The sequence below is a fragment of the Lolium perenne genome, chromosome 6, assembly GCF_019359855.2.
Source record: "Lolium perenne isolate Kyuss_39 chromosome 6, Kyuss_2.0, whole genome shotgun sequence".
Taxonomy (NCBI): Eukaryota; Viridiplantae; Streptophyta; class Magnoliopsida; order Poales; family Poaceae; genus Lolium; species Lolium perenne.
In genome coordinates this window covers 12778322-12799527 of record NC_067249.2, presented here as the reverse complement: position 1 = coordinate 12799527, position 21206 = coordinate 12778322, and the positions used below count along the sequence as shown (strand labels likewise).

Here is a 21206-nt window from a genome sequence, read left to right as displayed (position 1 = left end):
TGTTTTAAAATCTGTATAGATCCTACTATTGCAGTCCTTTTATTTTACTTTGTCGCGGAAAAAAGTTTTCAACGTGACGATGACTTGGACGAGACTAGTTTAGGATTACGTCAGAATTACCAACTAATTATCAGTTGACACGTTGATTCGAATAAGATTTCGCTTGGAAGCAAAGTCATCAATCAAGTCAGTAAAGAGCAGAGCAGCAGTTCGTTCCGAGCACCACCAACGCTATAAATTCTCTGCCGAAACCTCCACCAAATCCCCACGAAACCGCGCTCCCCACCACTTCCGCTCCAATGGCGACGGCCCCACGCCTCCTCCTCCTGCTCGTGGTCTGCCTGGCCGCCGGCGCCGCGGTGGACGGGCTCCGGCTGCCCCCGGACGCAAGCTTCCCGGCGGCGCAGGCGGAGCGGCTCATCCGCGCGCTCAACCTGCTGCCCAAGGAGTCCGGCCGCAACGCCGGCGTTGCCGGAGCGGATGTGGCGCCCGGGCAGCTGCTGGAGCGCCGGGTCACGCTGCCGGGGCTCCCCGAGGGCGTCGCCGACCTTGGCCACCACGCCGGATACTACCGCCTCCCCAACACCCACGACGCCAGGTGCTTCTTCCTGCTCTTCCCACGCTGATTCGCTTCGGTTCTTCCGCACCAAATTCCAAGGCCCTAGCTTTTTTGCTGAAAAAACCAACTCTTTTTTGCTTTTGCGGCTCATGGCAGGATGTTCTACTTCTTCTTCGAGTCGAGGGGCAAGAAGGAGGACCCCGTCGTGATCTGGCTCACCGGAGGCCCCGGCTGCAGCAGCGAGCTCGCCGTCTTCTACGAGAACGGGCCCTTCACCATCGCCAACAACATGTCCCTCGCCTGGAACAAGTTCGGATGGGACAAGGTACAAATCAGCACAATCTCAACTACTGTATTATTATTACATGCACTTTGAATAAATGCTTTATGCGTTTCGTGAAGAAGGAAGGAAGAAACCAGAGTGCTCTGCGCTCTCGCTTACGTTGTTGAGCGTAACCGACGAAAACAGTCGCCTAACTTCCGTATCTGAAAGACTCGCCTAATTTCGGGTGAAAGCAACGCTACTCTGAACTGAAGCATTTTATTACCTGTATTTCTTTTTCGGTAAACTCCAAATCTAAATTATGCACTTTAATGCTTTATATGTTCGTATAAGAAACCGAGTGCTTACTTCGCACGCAAAAAGTACTAGCCTAATTTTGGGGGACAACTGAGGTGTTTTGCCTGTGTTGACAAGTAAATCAAAAAAAAAAAAGTATAAATACAGCCATGGGTAAGTAATGGTGACGATAAGGACAATTTTGAGGCCTTGCACTGCAGTCGGTCAGCTCCTGATTACCGTGTCAATTACGCCACTCTGCTTCCGAGAGTGGTCTCTAAGTTTCTGTTACCTCCTCCTGTGCTGATGCTAATAAGTTGCTGCCTGCAGATTTCAAACATAATATTTGTCGATCAGCCCACTGGAACTGGCTTTAGCTACAGCTCCGATGACCGTGATACTCGTCACGATGAGACAGGGGTCAGCAACGACCTCTATAGCTTTCTCCAGGTACTACTACCAATCTTACACCTGATGTGTTTTTTCTTCTAATTACTTTACAGATTCCACCTGATTCATTGTTACAGTTTACTGAACCGTGGTTACTTAGAATCTTTACCAGTAAGCTAAATACTCTCTAGTGTAAGATAATATAAGAACATACAGATTACAAACACAACAGGGCTCTTTCTCTCTTGGTAATATTAGTTCGGTTTCAGATACGAATGCTCATATACAGGGTTGATATGTCCTATTATTTATCCTCTTTAATCTGTCTATAGTGTGAATTGGTGCCCATGCCTGCTATGTTGCTCTTGAACTTCATGCCCCCCTGTACCACAAAACTTGTTCAGGCTAGAACCGGGAACTTGATTACATGAAAATATGAATATACCACATGTCAGTGTGTAGCTTCACTGGAATCGGTAAACAATAATTTACCAAAAAAATTAGCCCTCAAATCTTACTAGACGAAGCAGAAAAATCATGTGCAGAGCTGTGCCTAGTTATATGGTTTGACTTAGAGTTTGTTGGCTTGACTGAAAACAGAAAATTAATTATCTGTTTGTAACTTCCATTCCAGGTTTTCTTCAAAAAGCACCCTGAGTTTGTAAAGAACGACTTCTTTATAACCGGAGAATCTTATGCTGGGCACTACATTCCAGCATTTGCAAGTCGCGTTCACCAAGGAAATAAAGCAAAGGAGGGCATTCATATAAATTTCAAGGTCAGATCCTTGCAGAAGTTTGCACTGTCTTTATTCTCTCTTGATTCTTCGTTAATGTGCATAACTCTTTCTTATTTGTACTCTAGGGTTTTGCAATTGGTAATGGCCTCACGGATCCAGCAATCCAGTACAAAGCCTACACAGACTATGCATTGGACATGAACCTTATTCAGAAGTCTGACTATGAAAGGATCAACAAGTTCATCCCACCATGTGAATTTGCGATTAAACTTTGTGGTCAGTACTACAATAATTCTTTGAATCTAGTACATACTTTATTTTCTAGTATTCATTTACACAAGATAAGAGCATTCTTATGGTATTGCCTGATAAAAACATATATACTAAGTGACTAACATCTTGAAAATTGAACAAACCCAGTTAGGATATAAATGGGGTTGAGTAAACTTGTCAGTATCTTCTCTTGACAGTTATATAGGGTTGTATACCTTTTCTAGTATTTTCTACCAACCAATGCATTTCAAATCACATCATTGGGATCTCTTCAAATGAAAACAAACCATTACTAACGATCTACTGATGTTTCAGGTACAAATGGGAAATCATCTTGTATGGCAGCATATATGGTCTGCAATTCTATTTTTAACTCCATCATGAAGCTTGTTGGGACAAAGAATGTAAGTAATTAAAAATTGATGTTAAATTTACTAGCAGCATCAGCTGACCAAGACTGAAACATGTCAATTGCTTCTTTACAGTATTATGATGTTAGGAAGGAGTGCGAAGGGAAACTTTGCTATGACTTCTCAAACATGGAGAAGTTCTTTGGTGATAAGGCAGTCAGACAGGCAATTGGAGTAGGAGATATTGAATTTGTCTCATGCAGCACTTCTGTTTATGAAGCAATGCTCACAGACTGGATGAGGAACTTGGAAGTCGGCATCCCTGCACTACTTGAAGATGGGATTAATGTGCTTATATATGCTGGGGAATATGACCTTATATGCAATTGGCTTGGTAAGGATACTGTCAGGTCAATATGTTTTTTATGGCCATTTTGCAAGTTTGCTTCATAATAACTACACCCATTTGTAAGTAGATACACACATCTTGATGTTTCCTTGACAGCATACTAGGACTAGTAATATACTGACGACACTCCGAGTTCTGCACTGTTTTCCATCGTTACTACCCTCCAAGCCATAGTTAGCATCTTTTTTTAGGGCAACAAAATGGCATCCCCGTTCATCAATCCTACTTAACCTAACATGTGTAATATTCCGAATGCAGTTTATGTGGTTAGTATTATATTCTTCGTTGTCTTAAACATCCGTGATCAGATTATTTTATGGTGTTTGGGCAGGAAACTCGAGGTGGGTCCACTCCATGGAATGGTCTGGCCAGAAAGACTTTGCATCGTCTGCTGAATCATCATTTTTAGTAGATGATGCCCAAGCTGGAGTGTTGAAGAGCCATGGGGCACTCAGTTTCCTCAAGGTTGTGATAAGCACTTTTTCCATCTCATAGTGGTACCTAACTGCTCCACAAATAATTCAAAAATAAGTTGCAACAGTAATATGCCTAGGTAGCTTAATAAAGTCAGTTCATAACTTTAGGCTTATATGACTCGATACTACTTAAATACCAGATCTAGGATTAACAGAAGCCGATCCTTGGCCAATCTATATTGCTGACAAATAATCTGTTTGTCTGCGCAAATGCAGGTCCACAATGCTGGCCACATGGTTCCAATGGACCAGCCGAAGGCTGCCCTCGAGATGCTGAGGAGATTCACACAAGGGAAACTCAAGGAGCCGGTTGTTCCGGAAGAAGAAACATCGATGTTTTACGCCGCGATGTGATCCTACACCGGCCTGAGAAACAGCTCACTGGCCTGGGCCGCCGTTTCAAGGAACGAGTGTCTGCAAACTCACTCCTGTTTTAACTGTCTTTTGCCCACTGTTTCAGCTGAATGTGTATAGCTCTAATAACAAGAACAACGGTTGTCCTGCAATGTAACCTAGACACATGTACCGATGTACCCTGCTGCTGATGAATCATCAAATACACCATGGGGGTGATGTTTCTGATGTTAAATTCTGCCTATGTATCTCTCTCTTTTGCTCTGAACTGGCAAAAAAACACCTTCCGATTTAGTTCGCCTTGTTCGCCTTGACAACTCTTTCCTGTGTGATTGTCTTGGCAAATTGGTGTCCGATCTGCACAGTTGCTGCGCGATTCACGTGCAAAGCTCAAACTGTTTCTGCGAACAAAATGCAGACCAATCAATGTTCAGATGCATATGGCGTTCATTAGAGTTAAAAAAAAAAGAGTGGTCCTTGGATTTTACAGCAGGGTGGTGTTCCATGAGCTGAAGGAAATATCTCTCCTGGAGTGTTATCGGGTCTATCCAGATATTGATGTCCGAAAGGTAGAACGCGTGAGCAATGGCGCAGCTCATGTATTAGCGCAATTAGGCAAATCTGGTTGTATTGGTTTTCTCCGTGATGCAAAACCAACCTGTGTGTGTTGGAAATGATCACAAACGATTGTAAGAATCGTCTACCTAATTAATAAAGCTCGTTCCCTATCGAAAAAATAGAGAAGACCTAGCTTAACCAAGAAGATGACGACCCGTCACCACAATACATGAGGCAATCTGTGGTTGGATGGTATGTGAACCAACCTTTGGATGGTTAGAAGGGTAGTGAGAGAATCTCTAGTAGTAACCGAAAATGTCTAATTCAGTCTCCCGAAAACGTACATATGTTAGATTGATTTTGCCACTCGCACATAATAGAAGACGTAAAATAGGAACTGAAAAAACGAAATTAAATTCTCGCGGGAGTTCATTGATGAACACATATAGATGATAGTTGATGCTCCGATTGAGCCTCAAATTTTACATAATTCGTACTAAGAACCTAAATGACCAAAATGCGGCCCCGAGGGCCTCTGCACTATCGTACACCGGTTGGCGAGGGGGCGGCACGACCCGCCGGAGGAAGACCCCTCTCCTCCGATCGCGTACGGCGCGAGTTTCCCTAGTGGCGCGATCCCCCAATTCGTCCACCAGCGGGCGCTGCGCTTGCCCGCGCCCTCCGACCGGTTGAATTTGGGCCTCTCCGCCTCCATGTGGAAAATGGGGGGCCGTGGCGGCGAGTCTGCGCCGCCCAAACCACCGCCTCCCCTAGTGAAGCTACCGCGGCTAGCCATGGGGAGGTAGAGTGACGACAAAGCGGTGCTGGCAAGGTGACGATTTCTCATCGGAGGAGATGGAGCGAGGCGGCTACGGCGCAGGGGAGTAGGGTTTGAAAACTGAACTCCTCTCCGCAGCCCGTTTTAATACGGGGCGAGCCTCGCGTTTCCCGGGCCCCCGAGAAACTTTTACGGGCCGGGCGCCGTTTTTGGGCTCTGATCTATAGCGTATTCGGCTCGGGCCCGTAAATCCGCTGGAAAAGTTCAGTTTTGGCGGGGTTTACGGGTTCTATTAGAGATGCTCTCACCTTCCCGTTGGCAGCGAGACGTTTGTGGTGACTCTCTCGGAGGTGCTCTTAGGGGGTAAGGTCTGAGTGTGTGCACGTATATGTGAGCGCATTTAATTGTATTGTGTGTAAAAAAAACCGTATGTGAAGATACAAAGCAAGATTAGGGACCGTAACTATGAATTTCCTGAGTTCACTCCTCTTTCCGTTCTAGAGAGACAGGAGAGAAGAGAGAGCGAGCCACCGTCTCCTAGGCTGGGTGTCCGGCGGCGATGGCCATGGCGGCGGCGAGGGCGGCGCTGTCCAGGACCCCGGCGAGGTTCCTGCAGAGCAGGCTCCGCTCCTCCGGCGGCAAGATGCTCAGCGAGGAGGAGAAGGCCGCCGAGAACGCCTACATCAAGGTATAACCCGCGCCTCCCCCTTCCTCACCCATCTAGGGTTTCGAGGTGATGATTCCTGCGAGAGCCGCGGACGCGATATTCGGGCTCTCTCGATTAGGCCCGCTGGTTCCGCGAATCCCCCACTCACTCTAGGGTTCTACGATCGGCGCGCCCGTGGTGATCCAGGGAGAAGATGGACTGCTTCTACCGGCTGTTTGATGGTGTCCGCCCGCCCGCGTGCTCATTGGTGGAATAATAGTACCTACCTAAATGCTGGGAAATTTCTGTTGCTCGCGTTGTTGCTGTGTAGTTACAGGAAGAGGAAGTATTTTGCTCTCTGGCGCTGTGTAAAAAGCGTGCAAACCTGCAACTGAACTGATTTTAGTTGTTCATGCTTTTCACTATTCAAGTTTCAGTTAAATGGTTGTGGGAATGTGCGATCCCAGGTGGTTTCGAATTGGGTTGTACAGATGGAACTGCAAATAGTATAGTTGGCACTGGCAATTATGTGTTGCCGCCAGGTTTCTGTGATTATGCAAATCTTTTGTTCGTGTTCAGGGTGTAGGATTTTGCCACTATATATGTGACCTTTGGCCCGAACCTTGTGTTTCTTCATTTTCTGCTCCAGTTGGTCTGTATTTTCTCTTGGTTGTGCTGTTGCTGTGTAGTTACTGGATGAGGATCAGCTATTTATGGTGTATAAACATTGTAGTAGCTATTGATTCAGAGTAACTTGCTGCTCGCCTAGTTGGATAGTAGAATATATTTTGCAGCTGCTGTGTTGATTGCTGCACCTGCCATGCCGTCGAATTTGGGCTGACCAGTTAATGCTTGCTTTAGTTAACGGCAGCACATTACTGATGTATGGTTGGTTGCTCAGTTTATCCTCGTTGATGTGATAGCTGCTCCAGTGGCGTTGTAGGGGAATTGAGATGCCTGCAAATCTGCCACTGAACACTGGATTTTTAGCTATGATTTCTGTTGTTAGTCATGTTCATCATGACCTGGTCCATTGATCTTTTTTTTTCTTTTCATTTTGTGGTCCAGTTAGTTAGACTATGATCTTAGCTATCACTCTTGTGAACTCATCAATTATCTTGATCATTTTTATTGTTCAGTACGGAATTGTGTAATTAGATGACTAAATCGTAGCCAAGTTCGTGGTGAGTAGAAAAGTAGCAGCCATGCCAGTTTTTATTTTGTTCAGTCTCATAAAATCTCCCTGAAAATATTTATGTTTCATTCTTTCTTCAGAACATCAACAGGTGCTTAGATAAAACATTCTGCTGCTACAGGTTGGCATGTCTGAACGATAGGATCATTGGACTGGATCTGCTACCTTGCTTTTACTTAGAATCGAACCATAAAATGTTTGTGCTCAACAGCGATACTTGCTTGGACAGTACTATGTTCATCTTATATAACTATTTATACCACTTAATTTATGGTGTTATGGTATGTTATCCTTGATTCAGGATAGATGTGCTATGGTTATTGCAATGCTTTCAGAGTGTAGCATGTTTCCCATTATGTAACCTTTTTCCTTCATTTCTGGTCCAGTTGGACTATAATTTTTTGCTATGGTTCATGTTAACTCAGCAGTTAGTTATCTTGACCATTTTCTAGTTGTTTCATGCTTTATATGTTTTGTTTGGTCTCCTCAGATCCCAAAAACATCGACATTGTATTAGTTATGCAGAACATTAATAGGAAACATGTGCTTAGATAAAACACACTGTTGCTTCACATAATCCCTGTTAACACATATAGGTTTCATTCTTTCTTAAGAACATCAGTATGAGCTTAGATACAACAAGCTGTTGCTCCACATAGGCATGTCTTAACATATAAGATCATTGAATTGGATCTGGTCCTTTGTTTTCACTTGAAAGTCTTGAACCATAACATGTTTTTGCTCAACAGCGATATTGCTTGGACACTTTTATGTTCATCTTATGTAGTTATTAAGTATACCACTTAAATTATGGTTTAATGGTCTGTTATCCTCAATTCAGTTGAGATATGCAATTGTTATTGTAATTGTGCCAGAGTGTACCATGTTTCCCACTATGTAACTTTTTTTGTTCATTGTTTGGTCTAGTAGGAATTTAATTTTTGCTATGGTTCATGTAAACTCAGCAGCTTGTCATCTTGATCATTTTCATTGTTCAGTTGTAGAAAAAATTCTGCTACTATGCTAGTTATTTTCTGCTTTATATGTTTTGTTTGGTCTCCTCAAATCCCGAAAAACATCGACATTTCATTTGTTCTGCAGAACATCAATAGAAAACCTTTGCTTAGATGCAACACACCATTGCTCAGTATATCACAGTATCTGTGGTTTTCAGAGGCTCGTGAAAGTAGAAAATCTACTAGGAATGCTTTGAAATTAGTCGGACATCCAGTTGTTACAATTATACAGATAGATGTTTTTTTATCTGGTGGGCTTTACAAGCTCTCCCAGAGTCACCAGTTTCCCTGTTTGTTACTCTGTTATAAGCTATACTATTGGCGTGAGTGATCTTTGTGTGTTTATGCCTTGCTAAATACTTAACAATAACATGCCTGATGACCTTTCTGCAGAAAATGGAACAAGAGAAGCGGGCGGTGGCAAGCACTAACAACAGCCATGTTAGAGGATCCAACGAGTCCGCAAGCGGCACCGGTAGAGGTGACAGGTCGCCGCTTCCCCGTGAGTGGCTGCGGAGTCTGTGGGTCGAGGAACTGAAAAAGCAGAAGGAGGCGCCTGTGAGGGGATGGGGAAAACGCGTCGAGGTTGCCAAGGCTGAAGGTGGCGGTGGGGAGGATCCGCTCGGCTATTTCGCTAACGCTGCGCGCGCGCTTGTGAGTGCCGGGTCGGACGCGGCGGGGCTTGGGAGGGTGAAGGCTGGGGGAGCCGGCAGTGGCGAGGTGGCGCAGTATGACATTCGGGACCTCGGGCACCTAGAGGCAAGTGGATTCTGTAATCTCTAATCGCGTATTGATATGTGTAGTGCCATTCAATTTTGTTTTGTGTCATGTTAGAACAATAGCGTACGATGAAGTTATTTTTTTAGATAATTGAAGAGTAAAACCCCCAGCGGGTGCATGATGTAGTGTTTCCACTTTTGAAACTGATGACTTGCTTGGAATTACTATATGATCTGTGTTGTAGGATATTTCTATAGGTCTGAGAGTGGGATATAGATAAATAATTCTGGGGGTAAAGTTTGTTCCCTACCGCTTACATTCTACTTGATGGTTGATGTGTTATCCAACTCTAATAATGTCAACATGTTCAAACTTTGATGTATGTGTAGGTACTTGAATAACCGAGCTAACCTGTATATATTTGTTTTATAGGCCAAACTGAAGCCTCTCCTCTCAAGAGCCAACCTCCTTATTGCCAGGGATGTGGAGTGGGCTAATCTCATGTTTGCTTTCGAGCAGGTCATGTCTCTGAAGCCACTATATAGACATTTAAGCTGGCTACTCTAGGATGCTTCTCCAACAATTTGTAGAATGAAATAGTAGCTTATGTTAACTATATTGATAATTTGGCCATGCTAGATGATTTTACTTACTATTATCGTTTGAAATGCAGGAGAGTAGGTATATCATAATGGATCCACTGTTTCCTCAATCTGTAAGTGTGTCTCCTTCCAGATTGTAGCTGGTTCCATCATTGTATAATTTTCATCATCGTTGTATAATTGTAGCTGGTTTCTAATCCTACCCATTGATTTGTTTTTTCTTCTAATTCCAGCCTGTTGGATATATTCGAGAGAAAAGCAATGTCATCTTTAGGCAGGTATATCTTTGTGGTTAGTTGATCCTAAATAAATTAGTATTAGTTGTTCTGATACTTTATAGAGTAGTAATTTAGTGAAACTGATTTTACTGACCAAAGTTTTCGTTATCCTCCCTGTGTATCTTTGGTAGCATGTCACTTTTCGTCATGATTATTGGTTCGACAGATTACTCAAGTCTCCCAGTATGCCATGTTTTATTTTATTTTAGGATTTTTCGGCTGCTTTTTGGCTTTTTGCTGGACAAGGGTTCTTTAGCATTGGTTCTTATATATTTTTTTCCTTTTTGCAATGACTGATGTTACATATTTGTAATTAGAACTGGCCATGATCTTTATGTAGTGCATGCATTGTGAACATGCCAATAATTTCTTTCCGATGCAAAAATAGGGTCAATATATAGCTTTTAGGGATGGGGAAAATGGTCATACAGGAAAATTGGATGGGTTGGAGAGAGGTGTTGGTGGTGAGTGTTGAATGTCGTGGTCAGTTGGTTGCTGTCCCATTTCTAATCGTCCACTATGTAATGTTATCATACTGAGTAGTTCTTGGGATGCTGTGGAAGGACTGTATTACGTGTTGGGCTTCTTTTTCAACTTAGTGGAAACAGTATGGTAACCTTGCCTGAGAAAAAAAAGCAGTTACCATCAGGAATTTGATATGTATAATGTGTTTTATCATCTGGTAATCGAGGTATGGCATAAAAGTTAGAGAACCTTACCCAGCTGGTAATATATCTCTGACAGCGTAGAAGAAGTGTTATGTTCTGTATGTTCATGTTATTATCTCTTAAGGTCTGTTCTATGTTCTATGCCAGTTGCAGATTGAATCTGGCATATATTTATCTTAAATCATTTCAAAATTTCGATTGTGCCATGACTTTCAGATATGATGCTAAAAGTTATTTATTTGTTGTTTCTTATAACTGCAATTCTGGGAAATGGCCCCATTGTTATTATCTTTTAGAAAGAAAGCATCTTATTGTATTTCCTTTTTTTATCTGCTTTTCATTTATGTTTGTTTCTCTTGATGGTGACTACTACCTTCTAAGTTATAACAGTTCCTTTTTGCTGATATTTCAGTTACTTAGGTCGAGACGTCCATTTGTTGCAGAATTTACTGATGCAATGGGTAATGAGATATTTACGGTGAGATTTCAAATGATTGATGTATTTTGTTGTAATTACATTGAGTACATAATTAGAAAAAAAAACCCTGCAAAGATCTATACTGACGCTATTGATACTGGGTTCAGGTCCGCCGGCCATTTTGGTTCATCAACAGCTCCATTTATACAGAAGTGGATGGCAAGGTACACACTAATTGTGTTAAATCATTCACATGTGAGTGCTATCCTCATATGAACACACAAGCATACTACTGATGATGTTTCATGATTTCTCTTTGATCAGGAGGTAGGTGTAGTCCACAGGCGTTGGCATCTTTGGCGTAGAATTTATGACCTGTACTTGGGGTAACCTGGCCTTTTGATCACCCATTCCTTGCTTCTTGACCAATTCAAATACTCCCTCCAATTCATATTAATTGACACAACTTTGTCTTGATTCGTATGTATCTAGTTAAGTTTCTGGACTAGATGCATGTGAATATACATAAAGTGGAGTCAATTAACTTGGATCAGAGGGAGTAGCTCGGTTCTTTATGTCGTCTTCTGTCTTGGTATACTACTTCACAGGTTGAGTTCAACCTTTTTGTTCTTCAGGAACAAGCAATTTGCTGTGGTCGAGAATCCTGGATTTTGGAACTGGACCTTTACCCTGATTGATGAGGATGAAAAAGTGTTAGCCCAGATTGATCGTAATTGGAGAGGAATTGGCTTTGAGGTAATGTTCTTTTAGGTGGAAAGTTATCAAATGATGTGTATTTCTTACATTTAGAGGACATTCATGTTGGAAATTGTTCCATTGATATCTCCAACAATACAGTCAGTAACATACGAGCTGAGAATTTACACATTGATCGCTATACTGTTGTAAATTGCTGTGATGCTATTGTTTCTGCGCAAGGAAAATGTTCTAGATAAAGTTATACATGACATATCTATTGCATAATTATATGATTCTGCTACGGTGAGTCCGCTTGGGCTTGATACTGTTTGATATAATTATAGCATGATTTTACACCCCATTTCTTTTCAGTGTGCATTTTGTGTTTGTTGTACTACCATAGCCTGTAGAGAGAATGTTGGCTGATCATGATATCTTTGGTTCTTCATTGCAGCTCTTCACGGATGCTGGCCAATATGCAATTCGGTTTGGTGATTCTGGACAAAGCCGTAAATATGGTCTCGCTTCCGATGTAAGTGTTCTCACTTGGCAGTAAAAACCATCTTCCTTAATGAATCTATTGGCCGCTCTTTACACTGACTGCAATCTCACATCTCAACGATGCTTCCAGATCGAAGAACTAGAAGTTGTTCGCCCGCTGACTTTACCTGAAAGGGCTGTAGCTCTTGCTCTGGCGGTATCTCTGGACAGTGATTACTTCTCTAGGAGAGGGGGCTGGTATGCATATGTTGCTTCAGTTTTCCAGTTGACTTATCCATACGGCGGCCTTGTGTTTATCATCGCCTACATGTGCTCTGAAACTAACTGAAGTGTTTGTTTCTTTCAGGGGTCTTCCGTTTCTTATCGCCACAGAGTAGACAAGCATACAAATTGCCATCACTCAGTTCACAGTGAAGCTTAAATTGCCAGTTGTTTCACTGTTGATTTCTGAACTCTGGTGGTCTTCTCTACTGCCATGCCATTGAGATCATCACAGGAGTGTAATGTGTTTTTTTTTTGGGTTCTGTAACCGTGCCTGGGCACTCACTCACTCCACTCGTGACCTGAGAAGCTCGGCAGTTTGCATTGCATTGAGGTTTGCGACTGGTGTGACTGTTCGAGGAGCATTGAGTTTAACTAACTATGAGCTACCACAACAACAGCCAACAAGTGTGCTACAAGCTAGACGAAGGAGACTAGTAAATGATGACCTCAAGTGATGTGAGCTACATACGCCTGCACCGACAAGTGTAATGCAATTCTCCTCATCTTCTCAGAAGTGGCCTGATTTCCTGGGTCCCACCGTGGCTGAACGATACTCCCTCGGTAGCATTTGCAGATTGTGCCCTGTTGGTCCCATCTAGCATGGGATCCCTCGCTGGAGGCGAATGTGCTGCCATTGTTTCTCCGTTATAAACTGGATCTTAAACGACCAGAGATGGATGAACCTCTCTTTCCACGCTCTGACCGTTTTGTGTGCTCGCTTGTTACATTCTCACCTGTGATTTTTTTTTGTCACTGTGTTAGTTCTATCATACCGATTCAAAGTTCACGCAACCATAGAAAAACTCAGGAATTTGAACCACGCGGGTACCCATTTACCCTACCAGGTAACTTGTATGGGATAAAATTGTACCCATCAACGGGTATGAGTATGCCTGACAGATGAGATTGAAGGAGATGGGTATGGGCTGGCTCCACCCGCACCCATACCCTGTGGGTATCAGTCTAGACCCTGCTCGCCCCCTCTTCTTCTGCCCCTGGTGTTATGTTATCCAAGAGAGAGATAAATAAATGGGATAAAATTAAGCTAGATCAATATGCTGTGACACATGGATTCAAGAAAGCAGTAGCATACGATTTGGTTGCAAATGAAATGTGGGGGGGACGCGATACTCAGAAACAAAACATATCAACAAAAATAAACTGAAGAGCCCCCAAAACATATCAGCAAAAAGAAATGAAGAGCCCCCGGTGAGGATCGAACTCACGACCTTTCCCTTACGAAGGGAACGCACTACCACTATGCTACGGAGGCTTTGGTGCTCTCACTCACTATAGATACTATATGTTAGTAGTACAAAGTTGGACGATTAGTAGTTGCTTGCAATCACCAAATTTCGAATTCTATAGGCTAAGTAAAAGGAGAGAACAGACAAATTAGTCATCCTGCTGAATGGCTCGCCGGTGCGCAGCTTAGTGATACATACTTGCCAAGCAACAAGATGCGTTCATGTGGAAGTGACACACAGGATAAGTGGGATCTCCTTCTACATCATCTGACTTATTTCACTTTTAATAAATTCGAATTTTATTATCTCACTTATTCCACAGAAAGAAGAGTTTATAGTAAAAGTAATTAAGTAGAGATGTGAAAGTGGAATCCCACATCATGTCTCCCCATCGAACGATGCATAAGACAAAATCAGGTATTGTAATATTCGAGAACTGTAATGCTCGGTTTCTTCGGAGGATAGAGTAGAAGAGATAATATCTATGGCAATTTCGTCAATGTTTTGAGTTCTGCGGCTATAGCATTTAATTATGCGCTTCCAAAGTATATTGTGCCGGCTCGGGCCTGCGTACCATTGCATCTATATACGTCCCTATCTAGATAAATTTGACCAAGTTATTTTTTGAACTGAGCGAGTAATGATCTTCGGTAGACGTTGTGTGGCAATATGCAGCTGTACTGTATTTGAGTTCTCTTTCTACTACTACTACTCTAAATGGATTTGTTACTTCGTGAAGATTCCAAAACGTGCACCGACCAAGACCAGAACTCGCGAGTCGGTAAGTCTATCCCGATTTTGCCCCTGAACCTTCCAACTATTTATCTATCTCTGCCATCGACGCCATAACAACAGCAAACAACGCCCGATCCAACCCGCTATCCCTAGCCTCCTCCCGCTGACCTCTCGCGATTAGGGTTTCCGCCGCCGCCGCCGCGCTCGTCTCGCCCGCCGGCTACCCCTACCTCCCTCGCGGACCACCGGTTGCCGCCGCCATGTACGGACACCGCGGGTAAGCGCCTCTCGGAACCCTGCTTGATTATTCCCCTCGGCATGGGGATTTTTTTTGTTTTGTAAATCGGCCCGTGGGTTGACGATTCGCGGCCACCTGTTAGATTTACCTGTCGATTTCGAACATAGCGATTCCTCTCCCTACTTCGGCGCGGAATATGTGTGGCCTGTTTGGTTCTAGGGTGCGAAACCTGTTGCCTATTTCGAACGCTAATGTTATGCTAGTTATCTGCAAGGAATTTGCCATGCTAGGTTCAGTGCTGAGAAGAATTAGTATGTAGGCTATCCACCTTGTTTTGAATCGAGTTAAAATAGGGCGCAGGATCTGTAGTGTTCATCAGTTGACCAACTGAAAGGACACGATAGTGTGCAGGACCCGATGATAGGTTAGGCGTTTACATAGTAATGAACTGGATAAACTTGATTGCCATGAAAATTTAGCATGATAGTAATGGATTTACTATATAATTTAGCTGCTAGTTAGTTGGCATGGCTAATTGTCGTACTCTGACAAGATTATCCATCTCATTAACCTGCATGATCTACAATCTGTCGTGTTCTATAGCAATACTATTTGTAGTTACCTGAATTCAATACATTTTATTTAGCTTTTTGCCCATTTAGATTAGCTATAGTATAAATTATGTTGCTGCTTCAGTCGTTAGTACAAAATAAAGGCCGTATACCGCCAATCGTTAACAGCATTAAATGCATTCAATGTAAATAATGTCCTCGTTCTTTAATTCTGTTTATCTTCCAAGTCTGTAGATTCTTTATCTTGTGCGCAATTACCTTCATTTATTTGGGTTATTTTTTATGAAAATGGGATTGAGAGATGGGGGGATCTTCTCCTTTTTCTTTTTTTTTGGGACTGGATTATTTGAAGGGCAATGATGGGAAGCGGGGGGGTTTCGGATGGGTACGAGGGATCAAAGAGGCCACGAATGATGGAATCGAATCCATACTTCGCAGTGAACGCAGGGAGTCCGTTGGATGTTTCAAAGAGGGCCAGGATGATGGAGCCGGGCGCTCCCTATTTTGGAGGAGCCATGGGCAGCAACGCTGGTGGCAGCGGCGCCGGCTTCTACCCTCCCTACAGTGCCAACTTGGCTGGTGCAGGGGTTAACACTAGCCTACAGAGCTTTCCTGGGGTTCGTCTGCGGGGGCTCCCCTTTGACTGTGAGGACCTTGATGTCGTCAAGTTCTTTACTGGGCTGGACATAGTGGACATCCTCCTGGTTCACAAGAATGGCCGCTTCTCTGGCGAGGCATTTGTTGTCTTCCCTTCGAACCTGCAAGCCGAGTTTGCTCTGCACCGCAACAGGCAGAACATGGGCAGGAGATACGTGGAGGTGTTCAGATGCAAGAAGCAGGAGTACTACGTTGCAATAGCTTCTGAGGTGAGCCAGGGTGGTGGTTTCGTCGACTCAGAGTACCGACACTCCCCACCTCCCCCGGTACGCCCCAGGAAGCCGGCTGAGGACAAGAGCAGCATGGAGTACACCGAGGTGCTGAAGCTGCGTGGGCTCCCCTACTCTGCTACCACCGAGGACATCATCAAGTTCTTTGTGGAGTATGAGCTGACAGAGGAGAACGTGCATATCGGGTACCGCTCTGATGGCAAGGCTACTGGTGAGGCCTTTGTGGAGTTCCCAACAGCTGAGGTTGCGAAGACGGCCATGTGCAAGGATAAGATGACGATCGGGACGAGGTACGTGGAGCTGTTCCCGTCCACCCTGGAGGAGGCGAGCAGGGCAAAGTCGCGAGGCAGGCAGTGAAAATGCTTGCTACTACTAGATGCTGAATCCTGGGCGGTGTGAAGAGCTGTATTGCATTCGAGTTTAGCTTTTTTCCATGCTTAAATCTATCACTGTTTGATGGTGTCAATTTGTGCTCATGCTACTAGCTTGCTATATGGTGACTTTATGATAATTCTATATAAGATGCTTTGCTGGGCATGTAACTGCTACTCAATCCTTGTCGAAAGCACTTGTACGTACAACATTTTGTTATTATTTTTCATGTCCTTCTGAGATTGTCTGTAACCTTTTTCCGTGGGATATCTATTCTTATGAAGTGACACGACTTTGTTGATGTGGTGTTTTGGTTGTTCGTGCGAAATCCTTGATTATTTTGTTTGTTAATTGTTATTACAATGTTTGGCAATGAGATGGGTATAGTCCTGCTGTTTTAGCTGCACCTGTAACTTTGTTGGCCTTGCAATTTTGTTGTAACTTACAATGCGAACTGCTGATGAAGAAATCTACAAATATGTGTGTCGTTTTGATCTTGCCAAGAGATGTGCCAAATTCATCTCTGGCAATTCTTGCGTAATTCTCCTGACACCGGAAAAAAGCATGTAATCTCTCCTGCGGCTTTATGTACTGTGTTTGTTCTGACCCAACCAGACGTGTACCAGGATTTTCTTTTCACTTCAAATACCAATGGAAATCCGATTGCATTGGTATCTCGCTTGATCAATGGCTCCCCTCTCTATTTGTCGAGCAAATAGAGCGCTCTAAGAAGACTTTGATATAGGATATCATGGCTCAGAAGACGAATCCCAAGAGCTCTGAAGCCACAACGGCGGAACTTTATCGATTAGCCAAGTTTGCCCCAAGAGGTAAGGCAAACAGGCTCATTTTACCAGAGTAAATGCAGGCTCTGAAGTTTCAATTGTTTAACTTGAACATTATTGGCGCTGGGAAGCTTAGCCACCAGTACTTGTAAATTGTAATCCTCTGTATTTTTCTAAAGACAGAAGAAATATTATTTGCAGTCTTGCAGCACACAAGTCTGTACGTCTCTGTCGCACTGACACTAACACTTAGAAGAAGCAAAGCAACTATACACCCGGAAAGTGTCCCACATGAGCACTACTGCTCCTGAATTTTGGAAATCATATTTTTTGGGTTCCAAAAAATTTGGAAGTGAATACGTACATATATATAAACTTTGGAGAAAAATATGTTGTAGTTTGAGCTAAAAAAAAGACAAATTTCTGACATTACACAACTACAAATTTGTTTTTTTTCCTATAGCTCAAAATACCATGCAATTTCTACCGAAACTTCGCTCGAGTATTCAGAACGTGTGCTCATGTGCACCAAATATGCTTCCCTGTACACCCTGATATCTATTGTTAGTTTCAGATCAAATGAATAAACAGCTTTACCCAGCCTGCATGTATTCATGATGAGAAAAGCCTATCTGGCAGACTCCAGGACATGATACGCTGCTAGTACTTACTAGACGACAATATGTTACACTGCCAGATTGGTGATAAACTGATAACCCTGACTTGATGTTTCGGTCCCTGTAGTTAGTTCCCACACTGTTTGCATACCAAAACAGAATTATACAATCAGTTCTAATACGAGTAAGCATAAAAGGAAACAAGAGAAAAAATAATTATACAATTGTTTGGGAATGAAATGGATACTCCTGCTGTTTAAGTTGTAATCTGACGATGAGCACTGCTAATGAGGAAATCTATATGTATGTCATTTTGATCTGGCAAGGCAAAGAAGCTTCAATTCACCTCAGGCAATTCTTCTGCGATTCCACTGATATGGGGAAAGAAAATGACCTCCCTTGCGAATTGATTGCCATGTTTGTTCTGACCCTTAGGATTTCCACCGGTAGACATCGAGTCTCAAGGCCATGACATGACACAACGTCCAGCAAGCGATGCTTGCCAGGATCAACAAGGACAATACGGATCACGAGCAGCGATATATTACAATATTTATGATCACTGGTGGCGTAGTTTATAATGAGTCTAAATTCGGTGGCTGATCATGTGGTGCTTCCATTTTAGAGCAACTTTAACAGAGCCCGTAAATCCCGCCGGAACCGAACTTTTCCGGCGGATTTACGGGTTCGGGCTGAAATGCGCGCAGATCAGAGCCCGAAAAGATGGGCTGGCCCGAACTGGAAGTTCAGGGGCCCGAAAAACTCACCGTGCGACCCCTATTAAAAGGGTTCGCGGAGGGGAGTTCGGTTCGGAAACCCTACTCCCCTCCCGCCGCCGCCTCCGACGAGCAATCCCGGGCGCTCGGCCTCCGCTTCGCCGCTACGGCCACCACCCCGCCGTCCGAAATGACAAGGGCAAGACCCGTGGGTAGGGGCGGCGACCGATCCGGCGCCGGAAGGGCAATTCGCCGTCCGCCGGGCGTACGGGCGGAGACCGAGCGCGGCAGGCGGGCGCGCTCCGACGGCGCATGGAAGCGGGCCGGCCGCAAGTGGCCGGCCATAATGGCGGGCGCGCTCCGACGGCGCGCGGAGGCGGCTGCGGCGGCGGAGGAGCCCCTCGCTGACGGTGGGTGCAGCCCGCCGCTGCCGCCATTGCCCCCGAGCGGGGACGACGACGACGCAGATGGACCGCCGCTGCTCTGCGGGAGCGCCTCCGGCGCGACCGCCATCGAGCTGGCGGCCCTCGTCGTCGCCTAGCAACCGGCGGCGTCGAAAAACCCTCCGCCGCCGCCCGGTGACAGTAAAGTCGCCGGGAATCTTAATTTTTAGTCTAAATAGATCAGTAGTACGTAATTTAGGTGCAATGCGGTTGTATTTTGCCACTATTTAGTGTGAATTATGATCGAATCCAGCGTGATCGGCTGAAATCGACTTCAATCACGAAACTTGTTTTCCCGCGTCGTTTGATTTTCTCGAGTTCGGTTTGGGTTTACAGTTTCTGTTCTGCGCCGTGCCAAAATGCGCTCTCAAATCATTTTTCGGGAGACTGAACTCCGTTTTTTTCAGTTCGGACTAATACAGGCTCTGTTAGAGATGCTCTTAGACTGCTTTTATGCAAGGCAGATACATCTTAGATGGTGTTGTCACTTTACATAAAACAATTAATGATGTTGAGTAACATATTGTATAGGTATAGGTCCCCGTGTTTTTTCAGGGTTGTACCTGTAATTGTACATGTGTCCGCCTATATAAACATGAGCAGCCGGCCCTATTGGTGATGAGCAATCTCCAATAACTCTTCTACATGGTATCAGAGACCCTTCGGGTCCTGCCCTAGCCGCCGCCCTCCTCTCTCCTTGGGGCGCCGCCGGCCACCTCCTCCCTAGGGCGCCGCCTGCCACCAACCCTAGCCGCCGCCCCATCCTCCCTAGCCTCCGCCCCCTTCTCCCTAGGGCGCCGCTGGCCACCAACCCTAGCTGCCTCCTCCTCTCCCCCGGGCGCCGCGGCTCCCCGTCTCCCACCGCCGCCTCTCCCCACTCCAACCCTAACCCTAGCCGCTTCTGCCCCTACCACCACTTCCGCCATGGAGCGCTTCGACTCCTCCGGCTCCGGTTTCAACTCCTCCGGCTCCGGCAGCAACAACCCCTTCGCCGGCCCCTCCGTCGCCGTCATCCGCGACATCCCCATCGCCGAGCGCGTGCCGCTGAAGCTCTCCACCACCGATGCCAACTTCTTCCCGTGGAAGACGTACTTCGGGCTGCTCTTCCGCGAGTATGATCTCCTCGATCACGTCGACGGCACCATCGACCTCCTCGCCATGCCGCACGACCCCGAGTGGCTCGCCATCGACTCCACCATCATCCGCTGGTTCTACCAGACCGTCTCCAACGACATCTTTCGCACCGTCGTCCGCGACGGCGACTCCGCCCACACGGTCTGGGCTAAGATCACCGGCCTCTTCACCGACAACAAAATCCAGCGGGTCACCTTCCTCCAACAGGAGTTCTTTGGCACCCACTGGAACGACTTGTCTCTCGACAACTACGCCCTCAAGCTGAAAAGTCTCTCCGACGAGCTCCGTGACTTGGAGTTCCCGATCGATGATCATGCTCTCCACTCTGTCGGCGGGTCTCGGCGAGGATCTCAGCAACGCCGCCTCCAACCTCACGCTCCTCACCACGCCCACCTTCTAGCAGGCTGTGGCCCACCTGCGCCTCGAGGAGCGCCGCCTCAAGCATTTCCGGGCTCGGGCGGCCCACACCGCCTTCGCCGCTGGCTTCTCCCGTGGTGCCCAGACTCCCGCACCCCGCGCCCCTGCGCCTCGTCCCATGGGTCCGCCGCCGGCCTGCCGCCCGGTCAGACCGGACCGTGGACCGGCCAGTCCGGTCACCAGGCCGGCAAGACCGGCCCCTGGACTGGCCACGCCGGCGCCCAGGCCGGCCAGACCGGCCCCTAGACCGGGCAGCCGGCTCCTTCTGGCGGTAGCTGATACGTCTCCGACGTATCGATAATTTCTTATGTTCCATGCCACATTATTGGTGATATCTACATGTTTTATGCATACTTTATGTCATATTTATGCGTTTTCCGGAACTAACCTATTGACGAGATGCCGAAGGGCCAGTTGCTGTTTTCTGCTGTTTTTGGTTTCAGAAATCCTAGTAAGGAAATATTCTCGGAATTGGACGGAATCAACGCCCAGCACCTTAGAATCCCAGGAAGCATCCAGAACACCCGAGAGTCGCCAGAGGGGGGCCACAGGGGCCCCAGATGATAGGCCGGCGCGGCCCAGGCCCTGGCC

At 45.5% G+C, this 21206-nt stretch overlaps 3 protein-coding genes and 1 non-coding gene across 5 annotated transcripts; 3 read left to right on the top strand and 1 right to left on the bottom strand.

The window, feature by feature from the left end:
- Positions 1–251: 251 nt before the first annotated feature.
- On the top strand, positions 252–4344 carry LOC127308848 (serine carboxypeptidase 3). The gene is made up of 9 exons (XM_051339752.2): positions 252–598; positions 716–884; positions 1449–1568; positions 2143–2286; positions 2373–2523; positions 2836–2924; positions 3006–3264; positions 3611–3744; positions 3972–4344. The coding sequence occupies exons 1-9, from the start codon at positions 300–302 to the stop codon at positions 4107–4109; spliced, it is 1503 nt and encodes a 500-aa protein (XP_051195712.1). The 5' UTR covers positions 252–299; the 3' UTR covers positions 4110–4344.
- A 1564-nt stretch (positions 4345–5908) lies between these two features.
- LOC127308849 (altered inheritance rate of mitochondria protein 25) lies at positions 5909–13151 on the top strand. Its single transcript, XM_051339753.2, has 12 exons — positions 5909–6133; positions 8696–9061; positions 9455–9541; positions 9696–9737; positions 9858–9902; positions 10983–11048; positions 11156–11212; positions 11313–11374; positions 11624–11744; positions 12142–12219; positions 12319–12425; positions 12535–13151. The coding sequence occupies exons 1-12, from the start codon at positions 6005–6007 to the stop codon at positions 12563–12565; spliced, it is 1191 nt and encodes a 396-aa protein (XP_051195713.1). The 5' UTR covers positions 5909–6004; the 3' UTR covers positions 12566–13151.
- A 502-nt stretch (positions 13152–13653) lies between these two features.
- TRNAT-CGU (transfer RNA threonine (anticodon CGU)) lies at positions 13654–13725 on the bottom strand. The gene has a single exon. It is a non-coding gene; the product is annotated as a tRNA-Thr (tRNA).
- An 826-nt stretch (positions 13726–14551) lies between these two features.
- On the top strand, positions 14552–16804 carry LOC127308850 (uncharacterized). 2 transcript variants are annotated; one of them, XM_051339754.2, is made up of 2 exons: positions 14552–14711; positions 15597–16804. In XM_051339754.2, the coding sequence occupies exons 1-2, from the start codon at positions 14695–14697 to the stop codon at positions 16486–16488; spliced, it is 909 nt and encodes a 302-aa protein (XP_051195714.1). In that variant the 5' UTR covers positions 14552–14694; the 3' UTR covers positions 16489–16804. The 2 variants fall into 2 exon arrangements, with proteins under 2 accessions (XP_051195714.1, XP_051195715.1); XM_051339755.2 differs by having other exon boundaries at positions 14557–14711; positions 15683–16804.
- The last annotated feature ends 4402 nt before the right edge of the window (positions 16805–21206 follow it).

Excerpts from the sequence above, each read along its gene's own strand:
- LOC127308849 (XM_051339753.2), top strand. The coding sequence starts at position 6,005 with ATGGCCATGGCGGCGGCGAGGGCGGCGCTGTCCAGGACCCCGGCGAGG. Across the intron at positions 9,062-9,454 it reads GGGACCTCGGGCACCTAGAG|GCCAAACTGAAGCCTCTCCT; the intron begins GCAAGTGGATTC and ends TTTGTTTTATAG. Across the intron at positions 9,738-9,857 it reads ATCCACTGTTTCCTCAATCT|CCTGTTGGATATATTCGAGA; the intron begins GTAAGTGTGTCT and ends TTCTAATTCCAG.
- LOC127308848 (XM_051339752.2), top strand. The coding sequence starts at position 300 with ATGGCGACGGCCCCACGCCTCCTCCTCCTGCTCGTGGTCTGCCTGGCC. Across the intron at positions 1,569-2,142 it reads ACCTCTATAGCTTTCTCCAG|GTTTTCTTCAAAAAGCACCC; the intron begins GTACTACTACCA and ends CTTCCATTCCAG. Across the intron at positions 2,524-2,835 it reads ATTTGCGATTAAACTTTGTG|GTACAAATGGGAAATCATCT; the intron begins GTCAGTACTACA and ends CTGATGTTTCAG.